This window comes from Bos indicus, chromosome X (assembly GCF_029378745.1).
Source record: "Bos indicus isolate NIAB-ARS_2022 breed Sahiwal x Tharparkar chromosome X, NIAB-ARS_B.indTharparkar_mat_pri_1.0, whole genome shotgun sequence".
NCBI classification, from domain to species: Eukaryota; Metazoa; Chordata; class Mammalia; order Artiodactyla; family Bovidae; genus Bos; species Bos indicus.
Window position 1 is genome coordinate 119,423,029 of NC_091789.1, and position 23,429 is coordinate 119,446,457.

At 38.0% G+C, this 23,429-nt stretch overlaps 1 protein-coding gene across 9 annotated transcripts in view; it reads left to right on the plus strand.

Annotated features, from left to right (window-relative positions):
- The window catches only part of DMD (dystrophin), a 2,362,639-nt gene that overhangs the window by 1,567,758 nt on the left and 771,452 nt on the right, over positions 1–23,429 (plus strand). For all 9 annotated transcript variants that reach the window (XM_070783459.1, XM_070783466.1, XM_070783462.1 and 6 more), the window contains one exon: positions 6,337–6,501. In XM_070783459.1, the coding sequence (XP_070639560.1) occupies positions 6,337–6,501 (165 nt within the window). The remainder of the gene's footprint in view (positions 1–6,336; positions 6,502–23,429) is intronic.

The following is a 23,429-nucleotide window of genomic DNA, read 5'->3' on the forward strand; positions in this document are numbered from 1 at the left end:
TTTCATCCTGCCCCCAATCCCTCCCAGTATCAGAGTCTTTTCCTGTGAGTCAACTCTTCACATGAGGTGGCCAAAGTACTGAAGATTCAGCTTTAGCATCATTCCCTCCAAAGAACACCCAGGACTGATCTCCTTTAGAATGGACTGGTTGGATCTCCTTGCAGTCCAAGGGACTCTCAAGAGTCTTCTCCAACACCACAGTTGAAAATCATCAATTCTTTGGCGTTCAGCTTTCTTCACAGTCCAACTCTCACATCCATACATGACTACTGGAAAAACCATAGCCTTGACTAGACAGACCTTTGTTGGCAAAGTAATGTCTCTGCTTTTGAATATGCTATCTAGGTTGGTCTTAACTTTCCTTCCAAGGAGTAAGCGTCTTTTAATTTCATGGCTGCAGTCACCATCTGCAGTGATTTTGGAGCCCAGAAAATAAAGTCTGACACTGTTTCCACTGTTTCCCCATCTATTTCCCATGAAGTGATGGGACAAGATGCTCCCCATCTATTTCCCATGAAGTGATGGGACCAGATGCCATGATTTTAGTTTTCTGAAAGTTGAGCTTTAAGCCAACTTTTTCACTCTCCTCTTTCACTTTCATCAAGAGGCTTTTTAGATCCTCTTCACTTTCTGCCATAAGGGTGGTATCATCTGCAAATCTGAGGTTATTTATATTTCTCCCGGAAATCTTGATTCCAGCTTGTGCTTCTTCCAGCCCAGCATTTCTCATGATGTACTCTGCATATAAGTTAAATAAGCAGGGAGACAATATACAGCCTTGACGTACTCCTTTTCCTATTTTGAACCAGTCTGTTGTTCCATGTCCAGTTCTAACTGTTGCTTCCTGACCTGCATATAGGTTTCTCAAGAGGCAGGCCAGGCGGTCTGGTATTCCCATCTCTTTCAGAATTTTCCACAGTTTATTGTGATCCACACAGTCAAAGGCTTTGGTATAGTCAATAAAGCAGAAATAGGTGCTTTTCTGGAACTCTCTTGCTTTTTCGATGATCCAGCAGATGTTGGCAATTTGATCTCTGGTTCCTCTGCCTTTTCTAAACCAGCTTGAACATCTGGAAGTTCACGGTTCACGTATTGCTGAAGCCTTGCTTGGAGAACTTTGAGCATTACTTTACTAGCATGCAAGATGAGTGCAATTGTGCGGTAGTTTGAGCATTTTTTGGCATTGCCTTTCTTTGAGATTGGAATGAAAACTGACCTTTTCCAGTACTAGAAGGCCTCAAATTCTACCCTATGATTAACTTAGTGATACTGTCCTAGAAAAATAATCAGATTTTTGACTGATGGCTTTAGATATGGTGTGTGTGTGTGTGTGTGTGTGTGTGTGTGTGTGTGTGCATGCATGCATGCAGTCATGTCTGACTTTTTGTGACAGCATGGACTGTAGCCTGCCATGCTTCTCTGTCCATGGAATTCTCCAGGCAAGAATACTGAAGTGGGCTGCCATTTCCTACTCCACACTATATATGTTATATCCTAGTAATAATGATTTGCTACTAAAATATATAAAGTATAATTTCTCAACACTGTTTTTGTTAGCAACAAAAGCTAGTAGCTTTCCTTTCTAAATTAACTTATTTCTTTGCAAAGGGAAAACATTTTTATTTTTCAAAAAGTATGGTGAAAATCCTCTATCCCATTTACCATCTGCGCTAACATCCCCAAACATTAAATTTTAACTCCAGAAATATACTTACGAGATGAATCCCTAGAAGTAAGAGTTCTGGGTCAAAGGTTATATGCGTATGGTAAATATTGCCCAAATTGCCTTCCACGGGCGGTACACCAACACATACATCCCATGTGTAAGTCTGAGTTTCCCACAGCCTTGGCAGCCTAGTGTGTTTCAGACTTGGGTTTAATTTGTCCATACAGTATTTGGAAGTTTCAGATCTCTCATTGTGACCAAAGAGTAACTTCTTTTTCCATGTTTAAAATCCATTTGTGTTTTCTTTTTTTTTTGCTTTTCCACAAAGTGCCCTTAACTTTTGTCCTGTGTTCTTTTTGGTTGTTGGCCTTCTTCTTACTAATTTGCAGGAGCTCTCTTTATGGGCTAGGAAATTAATATGTTATCTGAGATATCTGTCACAAATTTTTGTTTCATTTTTTGTCATTTTTCCTTTTACTTTGCTTTTAGATTTTTTCACCATGCATAAGTTTCTGATTTTTATATAGTCCAATTTACTAATGTTTTTTATTTTTAATTAAAGATGACTTGAGGATTAAAATTAATTTAAGATTAACTTGAGGATAAAATTACATGCTTTTATGTTATTGACTAGTCTGGACATGTTTTGCTTCTTACATTAAGAAAAAATGAAATTAATCCTGAGTCTGGAAATTGTTTTTCTTGCATTCAACTGATATTTATTGAAGATCTATCATGTGTAGGAATCTAGTTATTAAATTAAATGTAAATAATAAATTAAATAGTATAATGTAAATGCTATGATAGTGGGAAGCATAGGTTTCTGGGGATATGTCCAGTATAGTTTCCATAACTAAGCTGAAAACTCCTTGTGCCCCATAATCTCACTGTAAGCAATCCTTTAATTATTCCAGATGTTAGATCTCACCCATTGCATTGTTTATGTCAGGGATGGTTCTATCTCTATAACCAGGAAGGGATGAGTTGGGAGTATGAGAAGGAAACCAACTATCTTAGCTAAAGGTTACTCAGATTTCTGCACATAACTATAAAGCCTAAATGAAACATGAACTATTTTGTAATCAGATATAAAAGTGAGTTCACACTCGATTTTAGAGATTTTAGGAATGTATTATGGCTTTTATCTCCAGTAGCGTTGGAATCTAGTGACTCTTAAGTGCTGTGCATTGAAGCAATAAAATGCTTTTTACATTTACCTGTGAGTAGAAAATGATCCAATAAAAATAAGCTGTTTAGTTCCCTCCTTAGAGATGCTGGAAAAGATAAGTTGAGGGTATTATTAGATGATATATGCATGGTACTAGGATTTGTGATATCAGCTGTCACACACTCACATTCACATACATGTACAAATATAGTTCAGCACCATAGATGTCCTCATGAAATCCATATAGGCTTTGATCTAATACTACATTTACTTGGTTTTATAGCAGGATACAAGTCAGACAAAGCCGATACAGCCTCATGATTCATTATGCATGCCAGACATTCCATGCTACCCACACATGTTGCTTCTTTTGACTCATCCACACAGGGAAAAGCTGCCAGGGATGAAAACCAGAGTTTATGCAGGTCACTTAATTTATTTTTTCACTTTTCTTCAGATTAAAAAAAAAATCTAACCAATTTTACTTTAAATATTTAGAGAAAGAGAAATGTTATGAACATTAGTAATCCACTTTACTGAAACACAGGTTCAACCCCTGGGTCAGGAAGATCGCCAGGAGAAGGAAATGGCAACCTACTGCAGTATTCCTGCCTGGAAAATCCCATGGACAGAGGAGCATGGCAGGTTACAGTCCAAAGAGTCGCAAAAGAGTCAGATAGGACTAAGTGACTAAGCAACAGCAATAGCAATCCATTTTAGTATCAGATGATTGTATTAGAAATATACTTTTTGGTATCTCATTTCATTTATTTGCAGTATAAATGAGCTTCCCTGGTGGCTCAGAGGTTAAAGCCTCTGCCTGCAATGTGGGAGACCTGGGTTCAATCCCTGGGTCAGGAAGATCCCCTGGAGAAGGAAATGGCAACCCACTCCAGTATTCTTGCCTGGAGAATCCCATGGATGGAGGAGCCTGCTGGGCTACAGTCCACGGGGTCGCAAACAGTCGGACATGACTGAGCGATTTCACTTTCACTTTAGAAGCCACATCCTCTATTTCCCTGCTGTACTTTACTCCATTTTAGTCATATAGGCCCATGGGCCATATTTCAACTCCCAGCTTCTCCAATCCAGGCGTAGTTCCATATAAGAAACAAGCCAGATACAGGATTTCCCATTCATTGTAAAGTTCATGTCCCAAGAAAACATTGTTGTGGAAGTCTAAGGTTAGTCCCAGGCTGTCCTACATCAGCCCAGGCTAGATGTTAGCCTATTATTCATGCATTTGCATGCATTTTGCACAATATATACAAATGTAGTCATAATACATTTCAGCTCTTTGCATCAGGTGGCCAAAGTATTGTAACCTCAGCTTCAGCATCATTCCTTACAATGAATATTCAGGGTTGATTTCCTTTAGGATTGACTAGTTGGATCTCCTTGCAGTCCAAGGGTCTCTCAAGAGTCTTCTCCAACACCACAGTTCAAAAGCATCAATTCTTCGCCACTCAGACTTCTTTATGGTCCAACTCTCACATCCATACATGACTACTGGAAAAACCATAGCTTTGACTAGATGGAACTTTGTTGGCAAAGTAATGCCTCTGCTTTCTTAATATGCTATCTAGGCTTGTCATAGCTTTTCTTCCAAGAAGCAAGTATCTTTTAATTTCATGGCTGCAGTCACCATCTGCAGTGATTTTGGAGCCCAAGAAAAGAAAATCTGTCACTGTTTCCATTGTGTCCCCATCTGTTTGCCATGAAGTGGTGGGACCAATGCCATGATCTTCACTTTTTGAATATTGAGTTTTAAGCCAGCTTTTTCACTCTCCTCTTTCACTTTCATCAAGAGGCTCTTTAGTTCCTCTTTGCTCTCTGACATAAGGGTGGTATCATCTGCATATCTGTTATTGATATTTCTCCTGGCAGTCTTGATTCCAGCTTGTGCTTCATCCAGCCTGATTTCACATGAGGTACTCTGCATATAAGTTGATCAAGTATTATAATGTAATGTTATATTTGAAGATTGCATTATATTATAATGTATATATTATACTACATTATATTACATATTACATTATATATAATATCATATTTCATTATAATGTAATGTTATGTTAGAAGAATATTATTAATAATATCATAAGGAATTGCTATTGCAAGTTCACACTCTTTCTTCCTGTGTACCTGTTTTAGCCCTTAAAAATCTGAAGAAAAAGGCTTTACTCTTACTTTTCCTGGCTCTCTGCTTACACTTGAGCTTGGGCAATAATCACTAATGATTTTCTTATCATTTACTGTCGTGCAGAATATTGCTCTCTTTTTCTCTGTTATTTTTAGTTGGAGGATAATTGCTTTACAACGTTGTGTTTGTTTCTGCTATACAACAATGTGAATCAGCTATAAGGATACATGTGTCCCCTCCCTCCCACCCCACCCCCATTCCACCCCCTAGGTCATTGCAGAGCACTGAGCTGAGCTCCCTGTGTTATCCAGTAGCTTCCCAGTAGCTCTCTATTTTACATACGGTAGTGTATATATGTATATGGTACTCTCTCAATTCACCCCACCCTCTCCTTCCCCTCCATGTTCACAAGTCCATTCTCTACGTCTGCATCTCTGTTTGCTCTGGACTATTTGCATGGGTTACTTTATTTAATCCTACTGTGACCCTATCAAGTGAGTTCTACCATTGCCCCCATTCTGTAGAGGAGGCTTTGGGAGTTAAAACCTGACCAAAATGTATGAAAAGGACAGAACCACGATCTGAAACCAAGCAGCTTAACTCTAGACCTTATGATGTTGAACAGCATACCACACTGCTCCCCAAGTTATTTAAAATTTTCAATCCAGGACAAAATTATAGAATGTTATAAAGTTGAGATAATAGTATCGATGTGACAGATTTGTTGGGCACATTAAAGAAGATATTAAATGAGAAACTTCTAAATGTGTTTTTTGGCACTTAATAAAAATTGCTGATAATCATTCCATTATAATTTAATTCAAATGTATTTTACTTTCTATTTCCACTCATCTGATTCTGTTTTACTTGGTTATATTAGAGCTCGCAAACTACAGTTCACAAAAACGCTTACATCACCAGTTTTCTTTGTAGATGAAAGAATTTCCTTGTACAATTTTCCTGACCATAAAAGAACATTAGAAGCAAGTATAAAGAGAGAGTATCTGGCATATAATATACAAGACACCATTACATTAATGAATGAGTGGAAAAATGAAGAATACAGTTTTTTGCTTTCATTAGTCAGAGTTGGGTGCGCATTTGTGTGGCTGTGTGTTTTGAATTTAAAAAAGAAAGGTTTGTTGCCTTCAAAGCATAGAATTTTTGGAAAGATTATTAATCAATGATTTGTCATACATGAATTAAATCCTAACATATAATACGTGTAAGTCATCAATATTATGCTGTTAAAATACCAAATTCAGTAAATTTCTATAATATTTCATAACAGTAGTTTTTGAAAATATTTATTTTTTTAATTTAAATCATGAATCTTTTATTTTTTTTATTTCCTTGTAGGTTTCTAGGAGTTTACCTGAGAAACAGGGAGAAATTGAGGCTCACATAAAAGACCTTGGACAGCTTGAAGAGCAATTAAATCATCTGCTTCTGTGGCTGTCTCCTATTAGGAGTCAGTTGGAAATTTACAACCAACCAAATCAGACAGGACCATTTGACATTAAGGTAAGGATTTCTTGCACTAAACATTATTTTTCAAGAGTGGGAATATCGCTGACATAAATCTCTCATTTGTTATCATCATCGTTGTTGTTAACTTAAAAGGATGTTCATAACCTACAAATTGAGAGTTATGTTTATTCAGTGGAAATTTTTAGGACTTAAGCCCAGGAGGCAGCATCTCGAGTAACCCTGAGACAACTGCTCTAAGGAGGTGAAGGAAAGAGCCAGATTATATAGAAGTTTTGCAACAAAGGGCAGGTAGTCTGCAAATCAAAAGATTATTGTCAAAAACAGGAAAACCAGATATTTCAAGTTAAGAAATTTAGCACTTTTCTATGTATGGGAAGATGCAAGAGTTTGGGCACATTGAAATCATTCCTTTGCTAAGGACCTCAGCTCTCTGGGGCCAGTATCCTGTATTTTCATATCCTGAGTTTCCTCAGGACTCATCATAGGGAGTGGATACGAGATGACAGGTATTCTTTTCATTCTTGAATGTAGTAAGAGCTCACCGGCTGGCCCACCTTGGACAGGAGTTGCTGGTGACTGTGACATGCTTGTTTATTGATATGGCAGGAAATATTCCAATTTTAATTTTTATAATGCTGTTGTTGCTGTTCAGTTGCTCACTTCTGTCTGACTCTTTGTGACCCCATGGACTGCAGCACTCCAGGCTTCCCTGTCCTTCAGTATCTCCCAGAGTTTGCTGAAACTCATGTCTATTAAGTCGGTGATGCCATCCAACCATCTCATTCTCTGTCGTCTTCTTCTCCTCCTGCCCTCAGTCTTTCCCAGCATCAGGGTCTTTTCCAGTGAGTTGACTCTCTGCATCAGGTGGCCAAAGTATTGGAGTTAGCTTCAGCATCGGTCCTTCCAGTGAATATTCAGGGTTGATTTCCTTTAGGATTGACTGATGTGATCTCCTTGCTGTCCAAGGGACTCTCAAGACTCTTCTTCAGCTGGTGAAAGCATATTTTATATACACATATATATTCTTTATATATGCATATATATATAATGTTAATTATAGTAATAATAATATTATTATTACTTGACTAGCATTTTTAGTTTTTTCTTCTGGCATTTACTAGCAATAATGTTTCATTAAACTCATATCACTAGAATGTCTTCATCATGTTTATTATTATAATCCACTTTCCATCCCTACTTTAATTGTACTTAACATATGTCTGTAGACTCCTTATCTAAAACTGAAGTCATTTTGAAGACAAAGTGCCTACAAAATAAGTATCAGCTCATTAGTAGACATTATAAAACCCTCTCAGACTTATTCCAGTTTACCTTTCTATCCTCTCTGCCAACTACATCCTCTTGTATTCAAGACATAACAAATGATATATCATTCTCTGTATGTGGTTTCATGCCATGCCTGTTTTCTTGAATGCCTCGTACTTACTCCTAGTAGAGTGAAAAACCCTTTTAGAATTGCTTATAAACCCCTGTATCTATCTCTTAGAGCCTTTGTACAGTGATTGGCACTTAAATTTTAGAAACCTGAGTATCTCATCACACTCTTCTTTGAATTCAGAGGGTGTCTACTTACTTATCTCCCTTGTCCCATTCATTTCAGAACACTCCTATCTCAGGGCTCAGTGCATGGTGGTAACTTGTTAGCATTTTAAAATCAGTGAATAAAAATATTAATGAGGTACCCAGAATGGTAATGAGATGGTCTAAGAAAGCTTAGGGATCCAGACAAACACATCATCGTCTCCTCCTTTCCATGCCCCTGTACACACTGATTGTTCTTTCTTTTCTCCCTTCCCAAGAGCCCATTTCAAGGATTTGTCCCAAATATAATTCCCTACTTTTGCATCTCCTATGGGCCAACAACATTAAGTACCCAATCACATAAACCAATTCACTTCAAAGCACAATCCATAAATTAATGTAATGATGGGCATTTTCAGACTAAATAAGTTAAATAATATCTTTGAGTCAATTGCTTCATTGACTCAAATTATTAAGTGTATTTACTTTCCAGGATTATAATAACCTAATGTTTTTATCTCCATCTAGTTGGTCTTTTGGTAGGAGATAAGGATAAAAGCAAGTGTGAGGATCTTTTAGAGAGATATAATGAACATTTAGGAAGGATGGAACATTTAGGAATGAGGAAAGCAGAGAGATATAGAAAGGTTTGCCACAACTAAAATGAGTTATATTGGGTTGGCCAAAACCCAAATAAACCTTCGGATCAACCCAATATTTGCAAAGTGCACTGCATTACTTTTACCTTACTTCTTCCTGACATGTTTACATCTCCCATTCTGATAGCTACCCCCAAGAGCAGATGGTATTGTAAGTCACAGGTAGATATCATTTCACCCATGCAAAACCCAGGCTGCTCAACCGGTGGCATGGTCTTGGGTTCAGTTTGACAATTATATTCAAGTCACAATAGGCTTGATCCAGAACAAATTTAGGTAGATTTAAGAAGGTATACTGGAGAAGGAAATGGCAACCCACCCCAGTACTCTTGCCTGGAAAATCCCATGGACGGAGGAGCCTGGTAGGCTGCAGTCCATGGGGTCACTAAGAGTTGGACACGACTGAGCAACTTCACTTTTCACATTCATGCATTGGAGAAGGAAGTGGCAACCTACTCCAGTGTTCTTGCCTGGAGAATCCCAGGGACGGGGAGCCTGGTGGGCTGCCGTCTATGGGGTCACACAGAGTCGGACACTACTGAAGCGACTTAGCAGCAGCAGCAAGAAGGTATACAGGACAAAGTAACAGCATAGCCAGTATAATGATGACACAGTGGAGGTCTTGACACCAGGGTGCGGCTTCTGATGAACCCGTCACCCTGAACTTGGGTCATGTGTGGTCAAAGGGATAAGACTGGATGAGTGCAAAGCACATCACATTTTAAGTCGTCAGTTCTGGCCTCCTTTCAACTCTTCCACCTAGCTAGCACCTGGTGTCCTCAGAGGTATTTCTCTAGCGCCCATTCTCCAGTTCAACTGTATCTCATCAATACTGATTTGTTATTACTCAGTAAATAATCTCAACAAAGAAGAACAGTTGAATAATAACCTCAGCCAGATTATCAATTATCTTGGATCAAGTTGTCCTTAAATATCTCTTGTTAGTGTAACAAGAGGAAAGGCCATCAACTCGTCATTCCTCACCAGAAATAGCTTTTTGGAACTCATAGATAAAAGCACATTCCTTCACTTTTAAATATTAATCTGTGGTGGAAATGTGCTTCTTCAGTAAAATGATGAAAAATATATTCAATATGAGCTCTCTACATGGAATATATTTAAGAGAAAAGATAACAAAATCATCTGATACAAATGGATATTGTTGACTCAACCAAAGTAACTTTTATCCCAGTGTGTGTACATCAGAATGGTTCACAAATATGAAAAACTTTCATTGGGTCTTTGTCCATGGCCCATAGGTTCCTGCCAAATGGGCCCCTGCAGTTTAGCATGAAAGCTACTCTCAGCTGTGTTAATCACTTTCCTTTATTAAAACTCCAAGACACCACTCTCACTGCTGTGTATAGTTTCAGAGAGTCATGATATTTGCCCTCCTGCAGCTCAGTCTAAATCACTGAAGGGAAAGGCAGCTGCTTTTTCCCTGGCAGGAAAACTGCTTGGCTTCAGCCCTCTGTGCATATCCTGAGTTTTTCATCTCTGAAGTGTAGATTTCAAAAATATTCCTTTAGCCATTTTCTTCTGCTTGTGGATATATCCAAGGCAGAAAAGATCATAAAATCATATATATGATGACTTGAAAGGTTCTTCCCATAATTCTCAGACCCCTAACTTGTAATCAAGACATAGAGACCTGTGTGAATAATTTACTAACCAACCTAGTTCTTTATTTCTCTTTGTCTAGCTTCTATCTATATTCACTGTCTAATAAATGATTTATGAAGATTGCATGGAGTTCTTCTGTTAAAAGATGTGTGATTTTAATCTGTACAGCTTGCTGTAGCCCTCTGATTAAAGAAATTAAACTTTTTTTCAGTTAAAGAATTAGGGGGAAAATGGACTTGGCTTAATTTCAAACTGCTGGAAACCAAAAAGTTTGCAAATAGCTTTGAGGACATGCCCATTTTTTTAATACAGAGAAAGAACTTTAAAAAATATCTTGGGAATGAGTTAATGCAAAGAAAGTAGGCGCACAAGCACCCTCTACTTCGTAAATTTAAGCAAAATTTCCTTGTCTGGCCATGGTGACTATGGCTACCTCTGAAACAAAGAGCCTAAAGCCTTGCCATCTAGGGCATTTGTTTTCTCTAGTCAAACTCTGAGCACCTGTTAGAAAAATATGCAATATCCTCTGAGAGCCTCAGTTTTGCCTGCTTGGCACTTCATGCTTATTGATGAAATGCAGCTAGCTGTGTAATGAAACCCAAATAAAAAAAGCCTTAAGGGCTCTGTTCTAATACATTGTTTATGCTGGTGTGAAAATTGACTGCACATCGCTTGGTTTGTGCAATTTACTCCCGAAATATTCCTATTCAGGAAATCCTGCAAATAGCAATATTCATCTTGAAAATCACCTCACAGAACCCTTAGCAAGCTGAGAAACATAATCAATGAGATCGTGATGTAGAGGGCGAAAATTAGGCATAATCACAACCCTTTCCCATCAGTCAGCCTACTAGAAGGCATGACTTTGAATTTTGATTTTCAAATGTACTCTCTAGTTAGACACAAAATATGTTGATTTTCGGTTTCAGAAATGATAATTGAATGCTAATAACCAGGAACCAGTTAAAATTTCTATAGTGGGTCTTATGCTTTTAATCTTTAATGAATACTTTCAGTAATGACGTGGAGATATACTACTTATTTGACGTGAAACTGCCTAACTACTGTTTTCCAAACTTTTTATTAAAATAGGAGGTGGGGGAACATATAATTTTATGTTGCCTTACTGACTGAATTATGCACATATTGATGACAGGGAGGGTTCCCCCCCTTTGAAATTACTTTCCACCTGTGACCCATTAAAAAGCATGACAATGTTGTACTGGCTCTCCCTTACCATGTAAGACACTTAGTTGTCTATAAGGTCAATTTCACGCTGAAAAATACCAAAGGACACAACTGTATTGATTGAATGTTAAAGTATCTGAACACCAAAATTCTTTGCATGTGTTCACATTGCTGTTAGTATTATCAAAGAAAAATTGCATAGGACAACTTAACGTGAAAGTAAGATTTTATTCAAGTCTTTTTCAGTAGGGGAGAGGGAGTGCACTCAACGCTCTTGAAAGAAAAGGCAAGAAAGATTTTAAGCATTGAGATGAGCTAGGGGAGAAGTACTAGAGGACATTAACTGGGAGGCTGATTTTTTTGATTAGGCTAGTGTTTGCTAGTTGTCACTTATTGAAGGTAAACTACTCTGCTGCCACAGAGAATGGGTGTTAGAGTACTATCCTGGATATTTAACATTGTAAAAGGATGGCTCCAAGGTCCTTACAAAGGATATTCCTGGGTTCTAAAATATTTACATCTCAAAAAGGCAGAAAATAAATTTACAATAGAAAGTTTTCTTTTTTCTTTTTTTTGTTTTTTTTTTAGTTTGAAGAAAGTAGTTTATGGACAGATATAACTGTATATAATAGTTTGAATAAAGAAACTTAGTTTAAAGACATTTTATCAGCACTATGAAACATACTATTTACTATAGAATATTATTAATAAATAGTACTCCTGTTTATAAGAACTATAAAATAGTACACTCATTATAACACTATTTTGTAAAGTCATAAATAACTGAAGAAACCCACCATCCATTGTTGTTCAGTCACTAAGTTGTGTCCAACTTTTTGCGACCTCATGGACTGCAGCACGGCAGGCTTCCCTGTTCTTCACTGTCTCCCAGCATTTGCTCAGTCTCATGTCCATTGAGTCAGTGATGCCATCCAACCATCTCATCCTCTGTTTCTCCTTTCTCCTCTTGCCCTCAATCTTTCCCAACATCAGAGTCCTTTCCACTGAGTCGGCTCTTTGAATCAGGTGGCCGAATTGCTGGAGCTTCAGCATCAATCCCTCCAACGAATACCCAGTGTTGATTTCCTCTAAGATTGACTGGTTTGATCTCCTGGCTGTCCAAGGGAGTCTCAAGAGTCTTTTCTAGCACCATAGTTCCAAAGCATCAGTTCTTCAGTGCTCAGCCTTCTTTATGGTCCAACTCTCATATCCGTACATGACTACTGAAAAAAACATAGCTTTGACTGTATGGACCCGTATTGGCAAAGTGATGTCTCTGCTTTTTTAATACACTAGCTCTAGATTTGTCAGAGCTTTACTTCCAAGGAGCTAGCAGCTTTTCATTTCATGGCTGCAGTCACTGGCTACAGTGATTTTGGAGCCCAGGAAAATAAAGTCTGTCACTATTTCCATTGTTTTCCCCATCTATTTGCCATGAAGTGATGGGACCAGATGCTATGATCTTCTGTTTTTGAATAATAAGTTTTAAGCCAGCTTTTTCACTCTCCTTTCAACCTCATCAAGAGACTCTCTAGTTACTCTTCACTTTCTGCCATTAAAGTGGTATCATATGCATATGTGAGGCTATTGATACTTCTCCTGGCAGTCTTGATTCCAGCTTATGATTCATCCAGCCTGGTATTTCACATGATGTAGTCTTCATAAAGTTAAATAAGCAGGGTGACAATATACAGCCTTGACATGCTCCTTTCCTAATTTTCCATGTCTGATTCTAACTGTTGCTTCTTGACCTGCATACAGGTTTCTCAGGAGACAGGTGAGCTGGTCTGGTATATCATCTCTTAAAGAATTTGTAATATATAGCTCAGTTGGTAAATAATCTGCCTGCAATGCAGGAGACCCCAGTTCAATTCCTGGGTCAGGAAGATGCCCTGGAGAAGGGACAGGCTACCTACTCCAGTATTCTTGGGCTTCCCTTGTGGCTCAGCTGGTAAAGAATCCACCTGCAATGCAGGAGCACTGGGTTTGATCCCTGGGTTAGGAAGATCCCCTGGAGAAGGGAAAACCTACCCTGGACTGTATAGTCCATAAGGTCACAAAAAGACAGATATTACTGAGCAGCTTTCATTCACTAAAATGTATTACATTTAGACCAAAATATGATATAAAATTAAATATAAGAAAGTCAGTGTTATTCACAGGATTTCATGTGAAAGAAGAGAAAATTTACGGATTATGTGCTTTAAAAGATTCCTTTGAAAGTTTTCTAAAGTAAATGTGCAAAGGAAAGAGATGCAGTCCTATGATCAGGAAGAAACCTATCTAATTTTTTTTTTTCTGTAAATTTTAATCAAGCTAAAGGAGCATGTTACAGCCATCTTTCTCAGTTCCTTTTGTGTTCAAGGAAACTAGGTTTCTGATTGAATAACTTAGGCAAACTAGTCCATGTCGTTCATTTTAGAAGTATTCTGTTGTTGAAAGACCAGTTGAACTGACTTTGAGACTTGGGTGTAGAGAATATTTGCAGAATGGTGTAAGCAATCGATGTTTAATAAGGGAGATTTTCATGCAAGTAAGAAGAAGAAAGATTGTCAGAGCAGACTTTAAACCAAGTTCTGAGGCCAGAAGGTAGCCACTTAAGAAAATTCCTAGATGTTATGCTAGGAGCATTTTTAGATAATGGAGTGAGGATAGCAGAGGCCATTTGATGTATGTCTTTGTTTGCAGTTTGAATGTTTTTGGTGATGGCACAGACATCAGAGAGGTTTTAGTAAGATTGTCCGCAGTCATGGTTATTTCCTGGGGCAAAGAATGAAAGATGTGGGAGTTCTGGTGGACTTCTGAGTAGCCCATACAGCAGCAGCTCTAGGCGTGAAGATTGTCCATACATAATCTACTGTGCTGATGAGTCTTTTGAAGTATATATCAAGTTATTCAGCTTCAGCTCTCAGAGCTTCTTTAGACCCTAGGGGGAAAATTTTAGCTCCAAGACAATCTAGACTCTCAATAGCGATTTGGACAGTCAGCTTTTAGTCTTCAGTCATGCCAAGACAGGAGAATGGGAGAAAAATCGAATACATTAATTTGGAGAGTGGTGGCCAGACATTGAAGGAAATGAGAATAATTGAAATTTGGTCATAACTGACAAAATGTGTCAGACAGCAGGATCCAGTACAATCTACATTTAGATAGCAAAATCATGTACTTTCAAAAGAAAAGTAAAATAGCTAAAAGACATTGAAGAGGACCAGAATCTAATTACCCACAAAGGTGTGCTATAGTTTTATATCAAAACATACTAATTTTCCATATAGTAGCCTCCCATTTGATCAAAGATACTCAGAGTAAGATTATTCTTGTTTACAAAATAAGGCTGGGCTCTTTTATTACATAGATGGAGCAGGAATAATAATTTACCACATAGGCTCTTTAAAGTTTGTTTTGCTGAATATTTTCATAAGGAATTTCAGATTTGACTTTTTAAAAGTTTCATAGGATTAAGAAGCCAAACCAAGAATTTGACATCAGATTTTACCTGCCATGGCTATAGATTTGGGTCAATTCTTCTATTTTCGAAGTCCTTTAAATATCCTAAGGTCTCTTGAGACTGCCAGGGAGTGACATTCCTCATTTATCTATAAGACTGGATGTCCTGTAAGCCAGGTACTAGGCCAGATTTTCCAAGAGGGCTTTGTAAGTGTGGGCTCCATAAAATAAACTGGTTTTCCAAAACTGTCAGGTCATATCTGACTCTATGCACATCGTTCTTAAATATGACATTTCAGTCAATGTCTTGGTTATATAATCAGTTTTCTCAACTATGTCGTGTTACAAGAAGGACAGATTCTTATTAAACCTATGCAAATAAATATATTGCCATGAATGTAAGAATACTTGATAAGAGTTTCTGAGTTCTGGAGGGATCAGGCAGGGAGAAAAGATAAATGTTTCATTTCTTTTCACAGAAATGTAATCTACTAAATTGCTATGAGTTATAGATAGCTTAAGGAAAAAAGAAAAAAGGAATTCTTTATGTTAAGAAAGTGGAACATTAAAACATCAACCATATTTCCAAAAATAAAAGCCCTAATCAAATCATCCTTAATCAACTCATTCAGTTCTATGTAATTGATTCTTGTTTTACTCGCTCTCGGGTTAGCAGTTTCCTAAAACCCATTAGCTTCTCCACTCAAGTTCTGGAATTCCTGACTCAGTCCAGTGGTATGGGTCACAAAGTTATTTAAGCAAGGCTATCAGAAGTCTGTGTCCTAGAGTACCTGGCATAGTCCTTCCCAAGCGTTTTGGAGACAGTCCCTTTTTCTTGAAGAAAAGCATTCTGGCCTGAAACTGACAGGAAACACTTTCAGGGAAGCCTCAGAATAAAACAACAGATATCTGTAAATGACAAAAGACTTCAAATAATCATGGTTAAAGACCTGATGAAAGTTCATTTGACAAGGAAATTTTGTGATTTCTGTGGTACACACCATTTTAATGTAATAACTGAAATTATGACTGATAACATGCTGCCATTGTCTAATATTAGGCAGAGCAGTACCAGGATATATCATGAACAAGGAGCATTAACAAATTTCTAGGAAGTTCATATAAGTACTGAAATATTTAGGTTAATAACATTTGACCCATACAAATACAACCTAAGGAATTATCTCTTCCTATTTGATGATATGCCACATGCAACTCAATGTACCACATAAACCTAATTATTTTTAATCTCTTTATTTTTAGAAGGTTAGAGAATAAATCCTTTGAGATTTTCAAAGCAGCTTAAGATCATGATTTATTTAGGATTTGATTTGTGGAAGGCAAAACATTAAAGGTTGTCAAAAATGTGAAAAGTTTTGCATACATGGAGAACCAGGATCATAGGACACTAAAACAATGCTTGACTACTTATTTAACCAAAGTGACAATAAAAGATATCAAAAATAAACATGATTGTAAGAGACTTTAGCTCTTTCAAAAGTGAGATACTTCAATTCTCTTAAATAATCACGGACATGATAAAATCAACATAAAGTACAAGAAACTATTCTAAGACACAGAATCATTATTGCCTAGGTGGATTGCTCAAAAAGTAAAGAAAAACTTTTTATAAGCTCTTATTATACTGATGATGAAGCTTAAACTCCAATACTTTGGCCACCTGATGCAAAGAACTGACTCATTTGAAAAGACCCTGATGCTGGGAAAGATTGAAGGCAGGAGGAGAAGGGGACGACAGAGGACGAGATGGTTGGATGGCATCACTGTCTCAATGGACATGAGTTTGAGTAAATTCCAGGGGTTGGTGATGGACAGGGAGGCCTGGTGTGCTGCAGTCCATGGGGTTGCAAAGAGTCGGACACGACTGAGTGACTGAACTGAAGTTCTTATTAAGAACAGGCAAATAATATAGAAAACTTTGTCATTTTAATAAAGAGAAATTAAATTCTAGTTTTTTATTAGTATGTTGTTGGTACTAAAATAATTTTTTAAAACGTTTAAAAATATATCCATCCAATCATAGCCACCTTTGACCACATGACATAAAATTTTTCCATGTCTATTCACATTTTGTCCTACACTTCCCCTTTTCCTTCTGGAACAGTCATTTTTCCTTAGGACAGCATCATTCCCTTCTTGCTTAACAAAAACACATGCAATATACCTGGTATGTGCATACAAAGTTGTTTATCTTTGACATTATTGTTTCTAGACATTATATATATAATATATATATATAGTTTTAGTCATTGGTAAATTTTATTTTACAAAGAAAACTAGAAGCAGATAAATTTGAACTGTCACATACTAGCATTTTTTGCAGACTAGCAAAGCTTATGAAAATAAATTGAGGTTACCTGCTCAATAGGAGAGCTAAAACTTCCCACTAGTAATTGTGGGAGGAGACTTTGAAGATTTTCTTTGGACCTAATATGTAATCTTGTGGAGGTTGTGGACTAAAACTTCAGCGACTGACTGAAGTTATGACACAGGGCTATCTGGGTGTCTCCAAAGCCCATCTGAGTATATAAAATATCCAGTTTGTTTCTAAGTAGACTATTCAGCTTCAGGTGACTAATTTGGGGGTTCCTAAGTCCCTTGTGAGCCCCCTGTAGAGGCAGGGAGTGTATAGTTTAAACGACGCTAGGGAGTTGAGAGAATGGAGTGGCAAAGGAGAAGCCTGACACAAATGGACAGAGGGTGGACAGCTCAAGGGAGCCAAAAAGAAGGTACAGGGCAGTAGAAGGAGAACAGAGTAGTGAAGATGTTGGGAACAGAGAGGTCTTAGAAGAGCCAGTTCAAGGAGATCATAAGTTTCTCAAAGAGGTCAATTGAAAATTCCAAATTATCTTTAGTAAAACCATGCCAACAAGGAGAGAAGCAGACAGCTCCATAGCAGTAGTCTTCAGAGTAGGAGAATCAGAAGACAGAATTTTTCCTGGAGAAGGGAAGAACCACAGTAATGGCAATAAGGAAAGAAAATTCAAATGAGATCTCTACAGAGAAAGAGTACTCTAAATACCAAAGGACTGAAGCTCAACCAAATGAGATCTCATTGAGAATTTTCCATGTTCTAAACCAAGGATAGCTTTCAAACAAGTAAGCCTGGGATTCTAACCCAGCCTTAAAAGTATACTCAGAATCTAAAGAATCAAAATCTGTCCTTGCCATGCTTCCAAAGATTGTCATCTGGAGCACTGGATTTTGAGATGGACTTATCAATGGATCTTCAGTCAATCACTCAGGAGTGTGGAATTCTCCAGGTAAGAGTAATGGAGTGGCTAACCATTCCCTTCTCCAGGGGATCTTTCTGACCCAGGGATGGAAATCTGGTCTTCTGCACTGCAGGAGAGCCATCAGGAAAGCCCTTTCAGAGATTAATTTCTAGTTCATCCTGGGTCAGGAAGATCCCTTTGAGAAGGAACTGGCAACACACTCTAGTACTCTGGCCTGGAGAATCCCATGGACAGAGGAGCCTGGTGGGCTATAGTCCATGGTGTCAGAAAGAGTCAGACACAACTGAACCACTAACACACACACACAGTTCATTGTTTGGAGTAAGATAATTCACTTTCAAATAGTTAATCCCTTAGATAGATGTATACCAGCTCAGGTTAAATCAAGTAAGATATCTGATTTAGTTTCTTTTTATTTTTTAAGGGGTAATGTTGGGAAGGTGAGGAACAGCAAAGAGGACACTGACCTCTTAGCCTAGCAATCTTCCAATTCTCTTTCTTAGTTAAAAGTTTCAGTGTTTTCTATTAGTTTGGAAAGTATTTCTGTGGAATATGTCTTGAAAAATAGTTAGTGGAACTTATTTGACAAAAACACAAGATATTCTCAGTTACCATGCAACTAGACAATTTTTCTGGAAATTTTTTTTAAAACCCTGAGTTTAGGTTGACTCTGGGGAAGAGTATAATTCTGGCTCTGATAAAACCTTGAAGATTGCTGGAGTTTGTGGGTACCATATTTGAATGAAATTAGGCATCAGCTTTTCTCTTTGAACTCTGGGCTATCAGAATTCTTCCTCTTACTTTCCATCTCTTCTACTCAATTCCAAAATCCATTGCTGAGCTGAAAGAGCTTGATAAGGGGAAGAAAAACAGAAAACCCAAGTTCAAATCCCATCTCAGACACTTACTGACATTATGCCATTGTTTCACTCATTTACCCTTCTTAACCTGGCTTTCCTCCTCATTGAAAGTGAAAACCAAGCCAATTTCCCTGGGGCACTATTGAATTAAGGTAGCACTGAGGTGGGAATACATTTTTCTAAGGCAATAGAAAAAGGCAGTGAATAGGACCTTCCTTTTGTAACTGGAATTTTGATAAGAGCTCTTAAAAAGAAAAATCAAGCTTGCAAAATACCCCCTCTTTCAAAAGAAAGCAGCAAGTTGCCACTAGAAAACCACTCCAGAAAGCTTTCAGGTAGTCATGAGAGTTTCATCATTCACCAAACCAGATTGCCCACAGAAGTAGAAGACTCTAAACTTGGGAAGAATTTCTTGAATTGAGAATTTCTGGAACAGAGAATTCAAGTAGAACTAACAATTTGTTGGCCAAGAAGAAATAGGTGTGGCTTTTACGGTTCTCTTCCTTATGAGGGCAGGGAGGAGGTCAAATGCTCCCTGCCAAAACAAGGAAGAGAACTCCAAATGAACCTCTATTACAGTGGTATTCAGACCATTCTGCTTATAAAATTTAAAAAATATGAATAATTTGGAAAACTAAGTATCTGCTAGCACATTTTAAAGTTAACATCCATTTCCTTCCTTCAGTCCAGTTCAGTTGCTCAGTCGTGTCCGACTCTTTGCGACCCCATGAACTGCAGCAGGCGAGGCCTCCTTGTCCATCACCATCTCCCGGAGTTCACCCAAACTCATGTTCATCAAGTCAGTGATGCCATCCAGCCATCTCATCCTTTGTCATCCCCTTCTCCTCCTGCCCCCAATCCCTCCCAGCATCAGGGTCTTTTCCAATGAGTCAGCTCTTGGCATGAGGTGGCCAAAGTATTGGAGTTTCAGCCTCAGCATCATTCCTTCCAATGAACACCCAGGACTGGTCTCCTTTAGAATGGACTGGTTGGATCTCCTTGCAGTCCAAGGGACTCACAAGAGTCTTCTTCAGCACCACAGTTCAAAAGCATCGATTCTTCCACATTCAGCTTTCTTCACAGTCCAACTCTCACATCCATACATGACCACTGGAAAAACCATAGCCTTGACTAGATGGACCTTTGTTGGCAAAGTACTATCTCTGCTTTTTAGTATGCTATCTAGGTTGTTCATAACTTTCCTTCCTTCAGTTCAGTTCAGTCGCTCAGTCGTGTCCGACTCTTTGTGACCCCATGAATCACAGCACGCCAGGCCTCCTTGTCCATCACCAACTCCCAGAGTTCACCCAGACTCACGTCCATCGAGTCAGTGATGCCATCCAGCCATCTCATCCTCTGTCATCCCCTTCTCCTCCTGCCCCCAATCCCTCCCAGCATCAGAGTCTTTTCCAATGAGTCAACTCTTCACGTGAGGTGGCCAAAGTACTGGAGTTTCAGCTTTAGCATCATTCCTTCCAAAGAAATCCTAGGGCTGATCTCCTTCAGAATGGACTGGTTGGATCTCCTTGCAGTCTAAGGGACTCTCAAGAGTCTTCTCCAACACCACAGTTGAAAAGCATCAGTTCTTCGGCGCTCAGCCTTCTTCACAGTCCAACTCTCACATCCATACATGACCACAGGAAAAACCGTAGCCTTGACTAGATGAACCTTTGTTGGCAAAGTAATGTCTCTGCTTTTGAATATGTGATCTAGGTTGGTCATAACTTTCCTTCCAAGGAGTAAGCGTCTTTTAATTTCATGGCTGCAATCACCATCTGCAGTGATTTTGGAGCCCAAAAAAATAAAATCTGACATTGTTTCCACTGTTTCCCCATCTATTTCCCATGAAGTGATGGGACCGGATGCCATGATCTTCATTTTCTGAATGTTGAGCTTTAAGCCAACTTTTTCACTCTCCTCTTTCACTTTCATCAAGTGGCATATTGTAAATATTGACATTTAAAAAGTGTTCCATTACTCTTTAGAATGTATCCAGTAGAATCCAAATATCATAGCAATAGGATATATAACATTATCCACTTTTTAAAAAAATACAGAAAACAAGCACATTGTTAATAATGAGAAGTTCCATATCATTCCTCTTTCTTTTTTAAATCATATTTCCTTTTCACTTCCCCAAATAACATGCAAAGAGCTGTATCCTAATGTAATATATGTTTATGCTATAAAGTCTTTAACCACTCTTTCATGCTTCTATATGACAAATACACACTATGGTTTCAAATTCAGCATTTAAAACAATTTTATGTGACTGTAAGTTGCTAAGTATTTTTAAAAATCCTTTAGATTGAGTTATATCTACAACCATTAATAATAAGTAAACCTAGTAATAACCAAATTGCCTAAATATATGTAACTTTTGATGAGCAATTATTAGACACACCCAGTAGATTTTTGGAAATGACTCTATGAATGAAATGACTAAGTAAATGCATGATGGTACCTTGATTAAAAGAGGATTTCAATCGTTAATATTTTGAATTGTGTTCTGATTTGGCACAAATATGTCTTAGGTAAAATACGCCATTGAGATACATCAGACAAGTGTGCTTTTGTTTTGTAAAGTTGGAGCACTATTATTAACTAAAAAGTAGGAATGATAATTGATGTAATGTATGTACCACAGGAACAAGCCTAGGCAAATCCCTTGTAGAAGCTAAGAACTTGGAAACTGCTTCCACGAATGCCATCTATGCCCACATATCTCTAGGAAATGCTTTGTGTACCTCCAGGGGCATATGGCAGTCTGAAGAGTGCCACTCTAGGAGAAATTGAAATTTCTAGAAGAAATTCTATGAGAAGGGAAGAAGGGCAACTTAGTCCCTGGCTGGATACTTGTTAAACTCTCAAAACACTACCAAATTTATCTTACCACAGTCCCTGCCTTTAACCACTGCAGTATTCCTTACTCCAGCAATACTTGGATCATACTGTTGATTCATGCTGAATTTACTAATGTCGAAAATCACTAATTCTTTTTCCAGTTGACTTGTCCTCCATCTTGCCCTTGTGTCATCTACCTTTTTAACAGTTAGATGCAGGTCCATGAATACCTTTCCTGGCCCTACTCAAGCTTATCCACCTCGGTCCCTGACACTTAGGTTTGGTGCCTCCCATTACTGATCAAATCATGACCAAAGCAGAGAAGACACAAGAAACTCATTGCCAAGGAGAGGCAGCATCTGTATCTATTCTGTGTCTGTTTCTGGTTCATCTCTGGTGATTTCAGTTTCTCCATTTTTAGCGACAATATATCCATCTACTTGTGATCTCCTCTGCCTAGGTTCTCATTGTTCTGCCCTCTTACTACCCTACCCATTGATTCATTTCTCCAAGAAAGAAAATCTGTTCTTGACTCCAAACTGCTTAAAGCTTTAATAAATGTGTTAAGCCATTAATCCAGTTGAAGTAGAGATGGGGAGGTAATCTTCAGTTTCTGATTCTATCATACATTCCATTGCAATCTCTTAGGTTGTTTTCAACTTCAGGCTTCATATGTCTGCCTTCTACAACTTCATCTACATTGTGAAAACAAAGTTCTCCACTAGATCGAATCCTAAGGCAGAGCTCTTCAGCATATCAATAGAAACCTCCATTTTGACATCAAATTAAACCATTCATTTCCTTTGATTGTTCAGTTAGTTATCAAAGTCTAATTGCTTTATTGCCTTCATAGTGTTCCATTTTGTCTACAAATGGTCATCTGGAGATTTCATCAAAAATATTATACTGCTGATGTGCACATGAACTTTATTTTGCATATCCCTGATCAACCTCTCTAAGCAAAGGAAGACATGAGACTAAACTAATGAAATCTTCATTCAGCTAACAAACCATTTATTAACTACAGTGTCCTCCTATGTTAAGGTGACCCTCATTCTCAATTTGCTTAGAGATGAGTTGATGTATAAATATACCTCATTGAACTAAATGCAGTCAGTGAAGAAGCATTTACACTGTAATGTAGGGAGTACAGTTATAGGATGTTGTGATAGCCCAGAAGAGTGACACCTAACCTAACTGGGGTGTTATTTAGAGCACAGCTCTTCCATGTGGTCCCTTGATGAACAACAGCATCACCAAGAAGCTAGTTAGAAATGTAACTCCTTGGGCCTCTCCATAGACCTCTTGAATCAAAATAGATGGGAGTGAATATCAAGAAACTATTTTAACAAGCCCTCCAAAAATGCTTTCACTTACTAAAGTTTGGGAAGCTATGCTCCAAAGACAGTCTCCTGGGAGATATAATATCTAAACTGAATCTTTGAAAGATGAGTGGGAATTGATAAAGTGAAATGTGTGTGAGGAAAAGGAAAAGGGTTTCAGAGAGAAAAGGCAACAAGAACCAAGATATGAAAGTGATT